The sequence below is a fragment of the Anomaloglossus baeobatrachus genome, chromosome 12 (genome assembly GCF_048569485.1).
Source record: "Anomaloglossus baeobatrachus isolate aAnoBae1 chromosome 12, aAnoBae1.hap1, whole genome shotgun sequence".
NCBI classification, from domain to species: domain Eukaryota; kingdom Metazoa; phylum Chordata; class Amphibia; order Anura; family Aromobatidae; genus Anomaloglossus; species Anomaloglossus baeobatrachus.
This window is the reverse complement of record NC_134364.1, coordinates 144,169,791-144,187,461: the sequence shown is the minus strand read 5'-3', so window position 1 is coordinate 144,187,461 and position 17,671 is coordinate 144,169,791. Positions and strand designations below refer to the sequence as shown.

The 17,671-nt window shown below is 47.7% G+C and overlaps 1 protein-coding gene across 3 annotated transcripts in view; it reads left to right on the top strand.

Annotated features, from left to right (window-relative positions):
• TSTD1 (thiosulfate sulfurtransferase like domain containing 1) overlaps positions 1–17,671 on the top strand; it is a 77,942-nt gene that overhangs the window by 44,793 nt on the left and 15,478 nt on the right. The window contains exon 4 of one of the 3 annotated variants that reach the window (XM_075330039.1): positions 1,790–1,871. The exons of the other annotated variants lie outside the window; for them this stretch is intronic. Coding sequence (XP_075186154.1) covers positions 1,790–1,871 — 82 coding nt within the window. The remainder of the gene's footprint in view (positions 1–1,789; positions 1,872–17,671) is intronic. 3 annotated transcript variants of the gene reach the window in all.

The window sequence follows — 17,671 nt, the reverse complement described above, 5'->3', positions numbered from 1 at the left end:
CCCTCCTATATAATAATTTTATTCATTTATATGGTGCTATTAATTCCACAGCACTGTACATACATTTGTGTATATATATATATATATACAGTTAGGTCCAGAAATATTTGGACAGTGACACAATTTTCGCGAGTTGGGCTCTGCATGCCACCACATTGGATTTGAAATGAAACCTCTACAACAGAATTCAAGTGCAGATTGTAACGTTTAATTTGAAGGTTTGAACAAAAATATCTGATAGAAATTGTAGGAATTGTCACATTTCTTTACAAACACTCCACATTTTAGGAGGTCAAAAGTAATTGGACAAATAAACCAAACCCAAACAAAATATTTTTATTTTCAATATTTTGTTGCGAATCCTTTGGAGGCAATCACTGCCTTAAGTCTGGAACCCATGGACATCACCAAACGCTGGGTTTCCCCCTTCTTAATGCTTTGCTAGGCCTTTACAGCCGCAGCCTTCAGGTCTTGCTTGTTTGTGGGTCTTTCCGTCTTAAGTCTGGATTTGAGCAAGTGAAATGCATGCTCAATTGGGTTAAGATCTGGTGATTGACTTGGCCATTGCAGAATGTTCCACTTTTTTGCACTCATGAACTCTTGGGTAGCTTTGGCTGTATGCTTGGGGTCATTGTCCATCTGTACTATGAAGCGCCGTCTGATCAACTTTGCGGCATTTGGCTGAATCTGGGCTGAAAGTATATCCCGGTACACTTCAGAATTCATCCGGCTACTCTTGTCTGCTGTTATGTCATCAATAAACACAAGTGACCCAGTGCCATTGAAAGCCATGCATGCCCATGCCATCACGTTGCCTCCACCATGTTTTACAGAGGATGTGGTGTGCCTTGGATCATGTGCCGTTCCCTTTCTTCTCCAAACTTTTTTCTTCCCATCATTCTGGTACAGGTTGATCTTTGTCTCATCTGTCCATAGATTACTTTTCCAGAACTGAGCTGGCTTCATGAGGTGTTTTTCAGCAAATTTAACTCTGGCCTGTCTATTTTTGGAATTGATGAATGGTTTGCATCTAGATGTGAACCCTTTGTATTTACTTTCATGGAGTCTTCTCTTTACTGTTGACTTAGAGACAGATACACCTACTTCACTGAGAGTGTTCTGGACTTCAGTTGATGTTGTGAACGGGTTCTTCTTCACCAAAGAAAGTATGCGGCGATCATCCACCACTGTTGTCATCCGTGGACGCCCAGGCCTTTTTGAGTTCCCAAGCTCACCAGTCAATTCCTTTTTTCTCAGAATGTACCCGACTGTTGATTTTGCTACTCCAAGCATGTCTGCTATCTCTCTGATGGATTTTTTCTTTTTTTTCAGCCTCAGGATGTTCTGCTTCACCTCAATTGAGAGTTCCTTAGACCGCATGTTGTCTGGTCACAGCAACAGCTTCCAAATGCAAAACCGCACACCTGTAATCAACCCCAGACCTTTTAACTACTTCAATGATTACAGGTTAACGAGGGAGACACCTTCAGAGTTAATTGCAGCCCTTAGAGTCCCTTGTCCAATTACTTTTGGTCCCTTGAAAAAGAGGAGGCTATGCATTACAGAGCTATGATTCCTAAACCCTTTCTCCGATTTGGATGTGAAAACTCTCATATTGCAGCTGGGAGTGTGCACTTTCAGCCCATATTATATATAGAATTGTATTTCTGAACATGTTTTTGTAAACAGCTAAAATAACAAAACTTGTGTCACTGTCCAAATATTTCTGGCCCTGACTGTATATACCTCCGTGTGTGTGTGTGTGTGTGTATCTATATATCTATATCAGCTCACCCGTCCAAGCTCAAGATGTAATAAATGTTCCTGTTTCCTCTTGTAATGCACGGATCCAGACTGGGAGCAAGTCGTAGGTATGTAGAAAATCGAGATCCAGCAAAAAAAAAAACGGGAAAGCCAGGTGGCATAAAACTTGTAAATTTATTCGTAGAAAAAGTTAAAAATATGACAGAGCTGAGGACATAAAGTAAACGCAGGACAAATGCATCACGGACAACGTGTTTCGGCGGTGAAGGCCGCCTTCTTCACGGTCCAAGCCAAAACTGAACCTGATCTTCTGGTGTGCTGGGGCTTCTATATGCATAGTTAATTGAAACACGGCTGTGGTTTAACGTCCTTGCACAGGTGATGAAAAGTAGGAGACACATAGCTGCAGCAAAAAACACATCACATAACAGTACAGATGATGTCAAAGAAGCAAAAGCTTGCATAGCCTGTGAGAATGTACACAAATAAAAATGCACTCTATAATAGTACAAGCAGCAACATACAGATTGTGTTAAAGGGATAAAATTATCCGCAATATAAACGCAATATATTGGTTTTTAGTGTGCATAGAAGTGAAAGTTTTCGTCTTTTTAGCAAAAGTGCAGCATTTGCATACATTTGCCCCACAGCCAAAAAACCTGTTGTTTTTAACCAATTGGTATGTGGATTTATTTGTGTGGGGTGTTTAAACAAGCTGTGAGAAAGTAGTGAAGCCAATGTAGGGGCCTGTTTAGCAACATAAGTGATAGCATTATTTTCCACAAATGTTTTCAGGGAGCTGTCCTGAGACAAGATGGGCAAAAATTTTTAATGACATTTATGCCAATAAAAAACAATTTAAACATTGTTACTTTTATCAATGGTAACATGGTTAATGTAATTTATTTGATCAATTGTGAACTGTGCCTTAAACAATATGTAGGTTGCACAATGCATTAATTAAAAACAAGGATCCGCAAACACTTGTCAGACGCTACCAATTTACCTGTAGCTGGAGCGTTAGTAGTTTCACGCCATTTTAGCAAAGTGCTTGGAGGTGATTTGAAAGGTTTTTCTTTCATTGGCATTGAGAGAGTATTGAAACCGGAGAGAGCAGGTGATCTTCAGAAAAAAGTATTGGCCAGAGAGAGTAAGTGGCTGTTCACACTAGAGACCAGAACACCACATGGCTTTAGGGCTGCTTCTCACTTGCGAGTTTCTCGCAGTAGAGCAATGCGAGAAAAACTCGCATTGGAATCGGACACATGTTAGTGAATGATTGAGCTCGCATTTGCGATTTTTTTTCTCAGTCCAAATCGGGCTGAGAAAAGAATCACAGCATGCTGCTTTTTTGCGAGTTTCTACTGCGAATCTCTCTAATGCAAGTCTATGGGAGCGTGTAAAAAAAAATCGGATGTCACGGGACGGCACTCACACCATCCTAGTGACATCCGATTTTCTAAATACATTTCTCGCATGTTTCCTAAAACACTGGAAACGAGCGATGTCTCCCAATGTCTGTCAATCACTATTCTCTGTCAGTCGGTCTCTCCCTCTCGGTCTCTATTCTCTCTCTGTCGGTCGGTCTGTCACTATCTCTGTCCCTCTCTAACAGTCTGTCAGTCATTTTCCCCTCCTCTCTCATACTCACCGTTCCCCGATCCCCGGCGCGGCACTGCACGGCATTCACACTGCTGCGGCGGCTTTTACTATTTTGAAAAAGCCGGCCGCTCATTAAACAATCTCGTATTTCCTGCTTTACCCGCCCACAGGCGCCTATGATTGGTTGCAGTGAGACACGCCCCCACGCTGAGTGACAGGTGTCTCACTGCACCCAATCACAGCAGCCGGTGGGCGGGTCTATACTGTGCAGTGAAATAAATAATTAAATAATTTAAAAAAACGGCATGCGGTTCCCCCCCAATTTTAATACCAGCCAGATAAAGCCATACGGCTGAAGGCTGGTATTCTCAGGATGGGGAGCTACATGTTATGGGGAGCCCCCCAGCCTAACAATATCAGTCAGCAGCCGCCCAGAATTGCTGCATACATTAGATGCGACAGTTCTGGGACTGTACCCGGCTCTTCCCAATTTGCCCTGGTGCGTTGGCAAATCGGAGTAATAAGGAGTTATTGGCAGCCCATAGCTGCCAATAACTCCTAGATTAATCATGTCAGGCGTCTATGAGATACCTTCCATGATTAATCTTTAAGTTACAGTAAATAAACACACACACACCTGAAAAATCCTTTATTAGAAATAAAAAACACTAACAAATTCCCTGGTTCACCACTTTAATAAGTCCCAAAAAGCCCTCCATGTCCGGCGTAATCCAGGATGGTCCAGCGTCGCTTCCAGCTCTGCTGCATGAAGGTGACAGGAGCTGCAGAAAACACAGCCGCTCCTGTCAGCTCCACGCAGCAAATGAAGGGAATAGCGCGATCAGCTGAGCTGTCACTGAGCTTACCCGCGGCCACCGCTGAATCTTCCAACAGTGACAGCGGGTAACCTCAGTGACAGCTCAGCTGATCGCGATACTCACCTCAGTTACTGCGTGGAGCTGACAGGAGCGGCTGTGTTTTTTGCAGCTCCCGGTCACCTCCATGCAGCAGAGCTGGAAGCGACGCTGGACCATCCTGGATTACGCCGGACATGGAGGGCTTTTTGGGGCTTATTAAAGTGGTGAACCAGGGAATTTGTTAAAAAGATAGGGGAGGGTCCAGCTCACCAAGGACTGACCTGCTGGTTGTAATCAAGAGTCCTGCGCACGGAACAAGGCTCGGCAACCATCCAGATTAGAAGTAAAAAAGGGAATTTGTTAGTGTTTTTTATTTCTAATAAAGGATTTTTCAGGTGTGTGTGTGTTTATTTACTGTAACTTACAGATTAATCATGGAAGGTATCTCGTGGAGACGCCTGACATGATTAATCTAGGATTTAGTGGCAGCTATGGGCTGCCATTAACTCCTTATTACCCCGATTTGCCAACGCACCAGGGCAAATCGGGAAGAGCCGGGTACAGTCCCAGAACTGTCGCATCTAATGTATGCGGCAATTCTGGGCGGCTGCTGGCTGATATTGTTAGGCTGGGGGGCTCCCCAGAACGTGGAGCTCCCCATCCTGAGAATACCAGCCTTCAGCCGTATGGCTTTATCTGGCTAATATTAAAATTGGGAGGGACCGCACGCCGTTTTTTTTAATTATTTAATTATTTATTTCACTGCACAGTATAGACCCGCCCACCGGCTGCTGTGATTGGGTGCAGTGAGACACCTGTCACTCAGCGTGGGGGCATGTCTCACTGCAACCAATCATAGGCGCCTGTGGATGGGGAAAGCAGGGAATACGAGATTGTTTAATGAGCGGCCGGCTTTTTCAAAATAGTAAAAGCCGCGCCGGGGATCGGTGAGTATGAGAGAGGGCTGCTAACTTCAGTCACTCAGGGGATTAGCGGTCACCGGTGAGCACTTTACAGGTGACCGCTAATCAGGACGCGGCACAGACAGAGCCGCAGCATGACAATGAAGTCGGGTGAAGTTAACCCGAGTTCATTGTGATCGTGCGGCTCTTTCTGTGTCTGCTGTCATCTGCCATTCAGCTCTGCTACATGGCTGTCTGTGTCTGCTGTCAGCGGCCATGTAGCAGAGCTGAATGGCAGATGACATAGTAAAAAATTCGCATTACACACGCATTACACACGCCAGTAAAATCATTATTTATTCAGAAAAAGCATCGCACTTGCGTTGCACTCAGACCTAACGTGAACTAAAATCAGCCGAGTTTTTTTCAGCCCAGTCGGACCGATTTTACTCGCATAGATGTGTTTCCAGCCTTAATAGTAGAATGGATTTGGCTACACAATATTGATTAACTACTTTACCATGTCTATGATCAATGGACAATTACAATCCCACTAGTGGACCACTAGTGGGAATGTTTTGATAAGTCCAGAATCACAGTTGCTAGTGCCTCGCGTGTAACTCGCGCAAGTCTCTCATGGTAGAACCCGGCATGGCCGCACACTATGCATACAGGAGCGTCTGAGCTGCATAGAGATACATGCAACCGACCTGCTCCTGTCAGGGGAGTGTGCGGCCAAGCCGGGTTCTACCATGAGAGACTCGCGCGAGTTACACGCGAGGCACTAGCAAGTGTGATTCTGGCCAAAGGTTCCTGAATGTTTTTTCATGAGTTTTCATGTTACTCTGTTTTTTATAGAAAGGTTTTTCATGAGTGTATATTGTGGATCATTTTATCCCTTTAACACAATCTGTATGTTGCTGCTTGTACTATTATAGAGTGCATTTTTATTTGTGTACATTCTCACAGGCTATGCAAGCTTTTGCTTCTTTGACATCATCTGTACTGTTATGTGATGTGTTTTTTGCTGCAGCTATGTGTCTCCTACTTTTCATCACCTGTGCAAGGACGTTAAACCACAGCCGTGTTTCAATTAACTATGCATATAGAAGCCCCAGCACACCAGAAGATCAGGTTCAGTTTTGGCTTGGACCGTGAAGAAGGCGGCCTTCACCGCCGAAACACGTTGTCCGTGATGCATTTGTCCTGCGTTTACTTTATGTCCTCAGCTCTGTCATATTTTTAATTTTTTCTACAAAACAAATTTACAAGTTTTATGCCACCTGGCTGTCCCGTTTTTTTTTTGTTTTTTTTGCTGGATCTCTTTTATAATTATATATATATATATATATATATATATATCTCTGAGTGTATGTATTTATGTATATATAGATATATATGTATAGCTATACTGTGTGTGTGTGTGTGTGTGTGTGTGTGTGTGTGTGTGTGTGTGTGTCCGCTAAAGAAATCCGCTCCATTGCATTTACAACCACGAAATTTTGCACAGACACTCCATGTGACTCACGGAACGTCATAGACTAGGTTTTGACGGGAAAATTTAACCCCGCGCTTTACAGTTACTCTCCAACAAACCTGCCTCCGTTAAAGTCAATGGAGCTACAAGCTATAGGTTATTAAGAGGGTCATACCTTCTGACCGTGCACCCCTCCCCCAGTTGCCACAGGTAATCTTATCCTATATAGCAGGTTCCTACTTGCCCATACACAGGAGGTTTTTAACCCAGAGAGAGGCTGCAGCATAGTGTAGGTACCCAGTTACGAGATATGCTGTGAAGGGGCAACTGGGCAGATATACAAATGGCCATTTATATATGCTAAATATCTCATTTTTCTTAGATTTTCCTTAGCAGTAATGCAGGTCCATGTTCACACATTCATGGTTTCCATACTTTAGCATTATCAGTGTGCAAACTGTCTTTTTTTGTATTTTATGTCATGTTCAGTTATGCACCTGTTCACACGTCAGTTTGGTGAGTGCAGTCAGTCTTTTTTGTCCATATTAAGAAGCTATAGGTTATTAATAGCAGCTGTGATTGGTTGCTATAGGAATGAAAAACATTCATAGTATATAACAAGCTTATGTGTGAGGTAATAAGAGGTCTGTAGAGAAACAGAGAGAGACAGACAGACAGACATAGGCACAGACAGAGTAAGAGGCAGAGAGAGACAGACAGTCAAAGACAGAGAGAGAGACAGACGGGGAAAGAGACAGAGCGAGACAGACAGAGTAAGAGGCAGACAGAGAGACAGACAGTCAAAGAGACAGAGGCAGACAAACACAGACGGATAGGGAAAGAGACAGGGAAAGAGACAGAGACAAGTAAAGAGACAGGGAAAGAGACAGACAGACCTGGAACGAGACAGACCTGAAACGAGACAGACCTGAAACGAGACAGACACAGAGATAGAGAGACAGACAGACACAGAGATAGAGAGACAGACAGACTGATACAGAGAGACCGAGGCAGAGACAGAGAGACTGAGACAGACACACAGAGACAGACATACACAGAGACTGGGAGAGACACAGAGAGACAGTTACTATCCCGGGCAACGCCCGTGTACCACAGCCCATATACATTATATATATATATATATATATATATATATATATATATATATATATATATATATATATATATTAGTACAGACCAAAAGTTTGGACACACCTTCTCATTCAAAGAGTTTTCTTTATTTTCAGTACTCTGAAAATTGTAGATTCACATTGAAGGCATCAAAACTATGAATTAAAACATGTGGAATTAAATACTTAAAGTGTGAAACAACTGAAAGCATGTCTTATATTCTAGGCTCTTCAAAGTAGCCACCTTTTGCTTTCATTACTACTTTGCACACTCTTGGCATTCTCTTGATGAGCTTCAAGAGGTAATCACCGGAAATGGTTTTCCAACAGTCTTGAAGGAGTTCCCAGAGATGCTTAGCACTTGTTGGCCCTTTTGCCTTCACTCTGCGGTCCAGCGCAGCCCAAACCATCTCGATTGAATTCAGGTCTGGTGACTGTGGAGATCAGGTCATCAGGTGTTGCACCCCATCACTCTCCTTCTTAGTCAAATAGCCCTTACACAGCCTGGAGGTGAGTTTGGGGTCATTGTCCTGTTGAAAAATAAATGATGGTCCAACTAAACACAAACCGGATGGAATAGCACGCTGCTGCAAGATGCTGTGGTAGGCACGCTGGTTCAGTATACCTTCAATTTTGAATAAATCTCCAACAGTGTCACCAGCAAAGCACCCCCCACACCATCACACCTCCTCCACCATGCTTCACGGTGGGAACCAGGCATGTAGAGTCCATCCATTCACCTGTTCTACAAAGACACGATGGTTGGATCCAAAGATCTCAAATTTGGACTCATCAGACCAAAGCACAGATTTCCACTGGTCTAATGTCCATTCCTTGTGTTCTTTAGCCCAAACAAGTCTCTTCTGCTTGTTGCCTGTCCTTAGCAGTGGTTTCCTAGCAGCAATTTTAGCATGAATGCTGCTGCACAAAATCTCCTCTTAACAGTTGTTCTAGAGATGAGAAGATGTGTCCAAACTTTTCTTCTGTACTGTGTATATATATATATATATATATATATATATATATACACTGCTCAAACAAATAAAGGGAACACTTGAACAAGAATTTTGGTGTTCCCTTTACTTTTTTGAGCAGTATATATATTTATATAAATATATATCCCTCCTAGGCATATTTTCGTATAATGTCGTCCCCCTCCCGGTTTTTGTCCCCTTTTTGGTATATATGCCCTACTTCGTGTATATATCCCCTTCCGTTGCCTCTGCTTTTATATTTGTCGTCCGCAAAAATAAAAAAAAAAATTACTCACCCTCCCCGGTTCCCACGTTGCACGGTGTCCTCTCTGAGCTGCCATGCATTTAGGCTGGATGTGCACCCTCTGATGCACATCCATCTAAAGCAGGGGTGGGGAACCTTTTTTTTGCCAGAGGCCATTTGGAAATTTCTACCAACGTTCAGGGGCCACAAAAAAATTCATACATCAGAGGAAGGGCTGGGGACATATGTATACATCACAGGAGGGGCTGGGGGAATATACACATCACAGTTGGGGCTGGGGACATATATACATCACAGGAGGGGCTAGGAAAACACATATACATCACAGGAGGGGCTGGGGGAGTATACACATCACAGGAGGGGCTAGGGACATATATACACCACAATTGGGGTTGGGACATATATACATCACAGGAGGGGCTAGGTACACATTATATATATATATATATATATATATATACATATATATATATGTATATATATATATATATATATAAATGTATATATATATGTATAATCTCTAATATATAAAGCTGAATGTGTGTGTGTGTGTGTATATGTGTGTGTGTGTGTATGTGTTTATGTATGTCCGGGATTGGCATCCACACCGTCGCAGCTACAGCCACAAAATTTTGCACACTCACACTTCTGGACCCTGAGAGCGTCAGGTTATGTTTTGAGGGGAAATTTTAACCCCGCTCTTTACAGTTATTCAACAAAAAACCTGCCTCCATTAAAGCGAATGGAGCTGGGAGCCACAGTGCAGGCAGAACTTCAGAAGAATGCGCAGCCACGCCCTTGTATGGAATGTTGGCATGCCACAATGCAGCCAGGGAAAGAGACAGACACAGACAGGGAAAGAGGCAGACACAGACAGGGTAAGAAACAGACATAGACAGGGTAAGAGACAGACACAAAGAGACAGACACAGACAAAGAAAGAGACAGACAGGGTAAGAGACAGACAGGGAAAGAGACAGACAGGGAAAGAGACAGACAGGGAAAGAGACAGACAGGGAAAGAGACAGACAGGGAAAGAGACAGACAGGGAAAGAGACAGACAGGGAAAGAGACAGACAGGGAAAGAGACAGACAGGGAATGTGACAGAGATAGATACAGACAGGGAAAGAGATAGACAGACGGAGAAAGAAACAGAGACAGTCAGGGAAAGAGACAGACAAAGAAAGAGAGACAGAGAGATATATACAGAGGGGGAGACAGACAGAGAATGGGAGAGAAACAGAGAGACTGTTACTATCCCGGGCAGCGCCGGGTGCTATGTTGTGAGGCGAAATTTTAACCCCGCGCATTACAATTTACCAATCAATTTTGCCCCTATCTACATAATGGGGAAAAAGTGAAACGAAAAGTGTTGGGGGCAAATTGACAGCGGCCAGATGTGAACAAGGGGGACTTAAAGAATGAGAGCGATGGCGCCAAAGAGTATATACCGTACAGTTGCTAAGGTGGGGCCCCGACATGGGATACTCGCCACACTCGGGGATATGAACACACACACACAATGCGCCACACACTACCACGTGCTTGAACACACACCCTCAGCACACATCTCACCACACATACACCAACCTCACCATATAATCGCCCTAAAACACACACAAGTCTGGTATTATCCTTCAAAAATAAAAATCTGATTAATAAGCAGCCAAACTACAAGAACAAAAAATGTACCACATAGGAAATACGGCAGCTGTCAGTCACATGACCTGTCTATTATGTGTATGTGTGAGCTAATACATACTGTCAGGGGGAGGGCTTTCTGTTGCCTGGAGATTTATCAGGCTGCCAATAGCAACCAATCACAGCTTAGCTTCTATTTTGCTACAGTTAATTAATCTGAGCTCTGATTGGTTAATATAGGCAACAATTTAATAATTACATTGCTATCTATTTGTTTTCTGGTTTTTGTGTGCAGAATACATTTTTGTTAATACATTCTATTTTGTTAACAACAGTTATTAACCCGGGCGAAGCCAGGTAGTACAGCTAGTATATGTGTGTGTGTGTGTGTGTATATATATATACATTCCCTGTAGACTGTGAGCCCTCGCGGGCAGGGTCCTCTCTCCTCCTATACCAGTCTGTCTTGTACTGTTAATGATTGTTGTACGTATACCCTCTTTCACTTGTAAAGCGCCATGGAATAAATGGCGCTATAATAATAAATAATAATAATAATATATATATAAATATATACATATATATATATAAATATATACTAGAAAGTAGCCCGATTCTAACGCATCGGGTATTCTAGAATTTATTGTGTAGTTAATGTATGTTTTTTGTTATATATATCGATGTTGTTGTGTGTAGTTGCCAGTGTTTGTGTAGGGCACTGTAAATGTTCTGGGTGTTGTCTGGGTGGGGGTGTGTGTGAGAGCGGTGTTGTATGTGTGTTGCGTTGTGTGTGTTGCGTTGTTTGTGGAGAGCTGTGTGTCTACAGCGTTCTGTGTGTGTGGTGCTGTGTGTGTTGCGCGGTTTGTGTGGGTGTGGAGTGCGTGTGTGTGTTTTGGGGGAGGTATGTTTCATGCAGTGTGTGTGTTGCGCGGTATGTGCGTATATTTGTGTATGCCGCGGTGTTTGTGTGTTGGGTGTTGTGTGTGTGCGGCGTTGTCTGTGTAGGGCGGTGTTTGTGGTTCCCAGTGTGTGTGTGGTGTGTTGTGCGGTGCGCGTGTGGCGCTGTGTGTGTGTTTTGGGGGGAGGTGTGCACCCCCATCATGCTCCATCCCCCATGCTGCGCACCCCCCATCGTGCTCCATCCCCCATGCTGCGCACCCCTCATCGTGCTCCATCCCTCATGCTGCGCACCCCCCATCGTGCTCCATCCCCCATGCTGCGCACTCCCATCGTGCTCCATCCCCCATGCTGCGCACTCCCCATCGTGCTCCATCCCCCATGCTGCGCACTCCCCATCGTGCTCCATCTCCCATGCTGCGCACCCCCCATCGTACTCCATCCCCCATGCTGCGCACCCCCCATTGTGCTCCATCCCCCATGCTGCGCACTCCCCATCGTGCTCCACAGTCACACATCAGACAGTATACACGCACACATCTGATCGCATACACTCACACCCCACTTCTCCCTGTGCCCTCCGGTGGGCGGTCCCAGCAGCTGTGCTGCACGCCGTGCTCCTCTGCCGACACTCACAGATACGATCGCATACACTCATACATCAGAACACACGCACACACCCAATCGCATACACTCACACACCCGATCGCATACACGCACACACCCAATTGCATACACGCACACACACACTGACGATATCGCACATACGCGCTAACACACTCACAGCATCCGGAGATACCACATGCTTCCGGCCATGTGATCCTCTGGCAGGTCCTGGAAAGTCACTGCACGCACAGTATCGCCGCCGAGAAGTAAGCGATATCACTGGATGTTGTGAGTGTGTGGATGCGATCTGATGTGTGTGTGAGGTGTGTGAGAGTGAGTGTGATCTGATGTGTGTGTGTCTGTTCTTATGTGTGTGTGTGTGTGTTCCGCCGCTGTAGGACCTTGATGCGCTCACCTGCTCCCGGTGGGCGTCTGGTGAGTATGACTGCGGGGTCTTCTTTCTTCTGTCTTCTCTCTTCTGGGGGTGCCCGCTGCCTATAATGAAGTGTCTTGCAGTGTCTTTAACTCTTTCACCGCTGCATGACACTTCATTATTGACCGTAGCGTATGCCGGCTCCCTGCACATGTGTATCGGGAGCCGGTGTACGCTGGAGCTGGGCTGAGCGGGCGAGGCGTCAGCGTATGCCGGCTCCCTGCACATGTGTACCGAGAGCCGGTGTACGCTGGAGCGGGCGATGCGTGCGGAGGTCCGGGGCGAGCGGCTAATCCATGTGGGGGGCCAGGCCGGGGCGAGCGGCCAATCCGTGGGGGGGCGGAGCCAGGCCGAGCCCAGAGCGGCTAATCCATGCGGGGGGCGGGGCCAGGCCGAGGCGAGCAGCCAATCCGTGGGGGGCGGGGCCAGGCCGAACCCAGCGGCCAATCCGACAGTTGTCACTTTTATGACACTTACGGTGACACTGTCACGTGACACAATTTTGGAGCAAGACAGACAGACAGAATAAGGCAATTACATATATAGATACACATATATATATACACACATATATATATACACACACACATATATATACATATATATGTGTGTGTAGGTGTATAAATATATGTGTGTGTGTGTGGTGTGTGTGTATATGTATATATATATATATATATATATATATATATAAAATATATATATATATATATTTATATATATTATACTAGAAGGTGGCCTGATTCTACGCATCGGGTATTCTAGAATTTACGTATTGTGTAGTTCATGTATGATTTTTGTTATATATATATATATATATAGATGTTGTTGTGTGTAGTTACCAAGTGTTTGTGTAGGGCGCTGTACATGTTCTGGGTGTTGTCTGGGTGTGACGGGGGGTGAGAGCGGTGTTGTATGTGTGTTGCGTGTGTTGCGTTGTTTGTGGAGCACTGTGTGTCTGTAGCGTTGTGTGTGTGTTGCGCGGTTTGTGTGTGTGTGGTGTGTTTTGGGGGGAGGTATGTTTTGTGCAATGTGTGTGTTGTGCGGTATGTGCGTATATTTGTGTGTGCAGCGTTGTCTGTGTGTGTGTGTGTGGGTGTCTGTGTAGGGCAGTTGTTTGTGGTTCCCAGTGTGTGTGTGGTGTGTTGTGCAGTGCGCGCGCGCGCGTGTGTGTGTTGGGGGGAGGTGTGCACTTGCCATCGTGCTCCATCCCCCATGCAGCGCACTCCCCATCGTGCTCCATCCCCATGCAGCGTACTCCCCATCGTGCTCCATCCCCTATGCTGCGCACCCCCCATCGTGCTCCATCTCCCATGCTGCGCACTCCCAAACGTGCTCCATCCGCCATGCTGCGCACTCCCAAACGTGCTCCATCCGCCATGCTGCGCACTCCCAAACGTGCTCCATCCGCCATACTCTGCACTCCCCATCGTGCTCCATCCCCCATGCAGCGCACTCCCCATCGTGCTCCATCCCCTATGCTGCGCACCCCCCATCGTGCTCCATCTCCCATGCTGCTGCTGCGCACTCCCAAACGTGCTCCATCCACCATGCTGCGCACTCCCAAACGTGCTCCATCCGCCATGCTGCGCACTCCCAAACGTGCTCCATCCGCCATGCAGCGCACTCCCCATCGTGCTCCATCCCCTATGCTGCGCACCCCCCATCGTGCTCCATCTCCCATGCTGCACATTCCCAAACGTGCTCCATCCGCCATGCTGCGCACTCCCAAACGTGGTCCATCCGCCATGCTGCGCACTCCCAAACGTGCTCCATCCGCCATACTCCGCACTCCCCATCGTGCTGCATCCCCCATGCTGCGCACTCCCAAACGTGCTCCATCCGCCATGCTGCGCACTCCCAAACGTGCTCCATCCGCCATGCTGCGCACTCCCAAACGTGGTCCATCCGCCATGCTGCGCACTCCCAAACGTGCTCCATCCGCCATGCTGCGCACTCCCAAACGTGCTCCATCCGCCATGCTGCGCACTCCCAAACGTGGTCCATCCGCCATGCTGCGCACTCCCAAACGTGCTCCATGCGCCATGCTGCGCACTCCCAAACGTGCTCCATCCCCCATGCTGCGCACCCCCCATCGTGCTCCATCCCCCATGCTGCACCAGCATCAGCCTCTCTACCCACAGCATCAGCCTCTCTGCCCGCAGCATCAGCCTCTCTCATCCCAGCATCAGCCTCTCTCATCCCAGCATCAGCCTCTCTGCCCGCAGCATCAGCCTCTCTCATCCCAGCATCAGCCTCTCTGTCCCCAGCATCAGCCTCTCTCCTCCCAGCATCAGCTTCTCTCATCCCAGCATCAGCCTCTCTCCTCCCAGCATCAGCCTCTCTCATCCCAGCATCAGCCTCTCTCCTCCCAGCATCAGCCTCTCTGTGCCCAGCATCAGCCTCTCTCATCCCAGCATCAGCCTCTCTCCTCCCAGAATCAGCCTCTCTGTCCCCAGCATCAGCCTCTCTCATCCCAGCATCAGCCTCTCTCCTCCCAGCATCAGCCTCTCTCCTCCCAGCAACAGCCTCTCTCCTCCCAGCATCAGCCTCTCTCATCCCAGCATCAGCCTCTCTCATCCCAGCATCAGCCTCTCTCATCCCAGAATCAGCCTCTCTCCTCCCAGCATCAGCCTCTCTCCTCCCAGCATCAGCCTCTCTCCTCCCAGCATCAGCTTCTCTCCTCCCAGCCTACCCCAGCCTCAGCCTCCCCCAGCATCAGCCTCTCTGTCCCCAGCATCAGCCTCTCTCCTCCCAGCATCAGCCTCTCTCCTCCCAGCATCAGCCTCTCTCATCCCAGCATCAGCCTCTCTCCTCCCAGCATCAGCCTCTCTCATCCCAGCATCAGCCTCTCTCCTCCCAGCATCAGCCTCTCTCCTCCCAGCATCAGCCTCTCTCCTCCCAGCATCAGCCTCTCTCCTCCCAGCATCAGCCTCTCTCCTCCCAGCATCAGCCTCTCTCCTCCCAGCATCAGCCTCTCTCCTCCCAGCATCAGACTCTCTCATCCCAGCATCAGCCTCTCTCCTCCCAGCATCAGCCTTTTCTGTCCCCAGCTGATGCCTTTTCGGTCCCCAGCATCAGCCTCTCTCCTCCCAGCCTACCCCAGCCTCAGCCTCCCCCAGCATCAGCCTCTTTTCTCTCAGCCTCCCCATCCCAGCCTTCCCCAGGATCAGCCTCTCTCCTCCCAGCCTCCTCCAGCACGCCGTGCTCCTCTGCCGACACTCACAGATCCGATCGCATACACTCACACACACCCACACACACCCGATCGCATACACTCACACACACCCACACACACCCGATCGCATACACTCACACACACCCGATCGCATACACTCACACACACACATTGACGATATTGCACATACGTGCTTATACTCACAACATCCGGAGATACCACATGCTTCTGGCCATGTGATCCTCCGGCAGGTCCTGGAAGCTCACATCACAATATCGCCGCCGAGAAGCAAGCGATATCCCAGGATGTTGTGAGTGTGTGGATGCGATGTGATGTGTGTGTGAGGTGTGTGTGAGAGTGAGTGTGATCTGATGTGTGTGTGTGTATGTGTGTGTGTGTGTGTGCTGTTATGTGTGTGCGTGTGTGTATTTTCCGCTGCTGCAGGACCTTGATGCGCTGGTGACTATGCTACCATGGTTACCAGCGTATCTCGTCCCCCGCTCGCACGGGAGCCCACACCAGCATACGCCGGCCAGCCCCAGCAATGTGAGGGTATGTGTCGGCTGGTTTGGCGGCATACGCTGATGTGGGCTCCCAGGGGTACAGTACTCACCTGGTAGTCGTGGCTCCGTGACCGTGTCGGTTCGGGGAATGCGGGGGGGGGCAGGACCAGAGCTAGCGTGCATTGCGTGAGGGGGGCGGGGCGTGGCCGAGTTGCCAATGCCTGCAGGGTGCCGGGGCGAGAGGCCAATCTGTGGGGGGGCAGAGCCTGGGCGAGCGGCCGGCCAATCCGTGTGGGGGCGCAGCCTGGGCGAGCGGCCAATCCGTGCGGGGGGGCGGGGCCATGGCGAGCCCAGCGGCCAATCAGCTTTGTGTCACCATAAGGACACAATTTTGGAGCAAGACAGACAGACAGACAGACAGACAGAATAAGGCAATTATATATATAGATATATATAAATTGTCTCTCCAGTAAAGGAGACAAACTCTAGCGCAGCACCACCTATTGGAAGTAGCGATCCTAAAAGTCACAAGTGGATTTTTAAGAATCCTTTGCAATATGACTCAGGATCTATAAGCCAGATCAGAATCCCAATTTGCAGACACGGTGTTTCGGGGTGCTTGCCCCTCGTCAGTGCAAAGTATGGGGGTGTCTAATCTGGCTCATGAGAAAGCTATGTGGGGACCACGGGGGAACACTATTCTCCTTAAGGAGACCTTGCATATATATATATATATATATATATATATATATACTAGAAGGTGGCCCGATTCTAACGCATCGGGTATTCTAGAATTTATTGTGTAGTTAATGTATGATTTTTGTTATATATATATAGATGTTGTGTGTAGTTGCCAGTGTTTGTGTAGGGTGCTGTAAATGTTCTGGGTGTTGTCTGGGTGGGGGTGTGTGTGAGAGCGGTGTTGTTTGTGTGTTGCATTGTGTGTGTTGCGTTGTTTGTGGAGCGCTGTGTGTCTGCAGTGTTTGTGTGTGGTGCTGTGTGTGTTGCGCAGTTTATGTGCGTGTGGGTGTGGGGTGTGTGTGTGTGTTTTGGGGGGAGGTATGTTTTGTGCAATGTGTGTGTGTTGCGCGGTATGTGCGTATATTTGTGTGTGCCGCGGTGTTTGTGTGTTGTGTGTGTGCGGCGTTGTCTGTGTGTGTGAGTGTCTGTGTAGGGGGGTGTTTGTGGTTCCCAGTGTGTGTGGTGTGTTGTGCGGTGCGTGTGTGGCGGTGTGTGTGTGTTTAGGGGGGAGGTGTGCACCCCCCATCGTGCTCCATCCCCCATGCTGCACACCCCCATCGTGCTCCATCCCCCATGCTGCACACCCCCCATCGTGTTTCATCCACGCCATTCTGGGCACCCCCCATCGTGTTTCATCCCCCCCATTCTGGGCACCCCCCATCATGGTCCACACCCCATTCTGCACCCCCCATCGTGCTGCATCC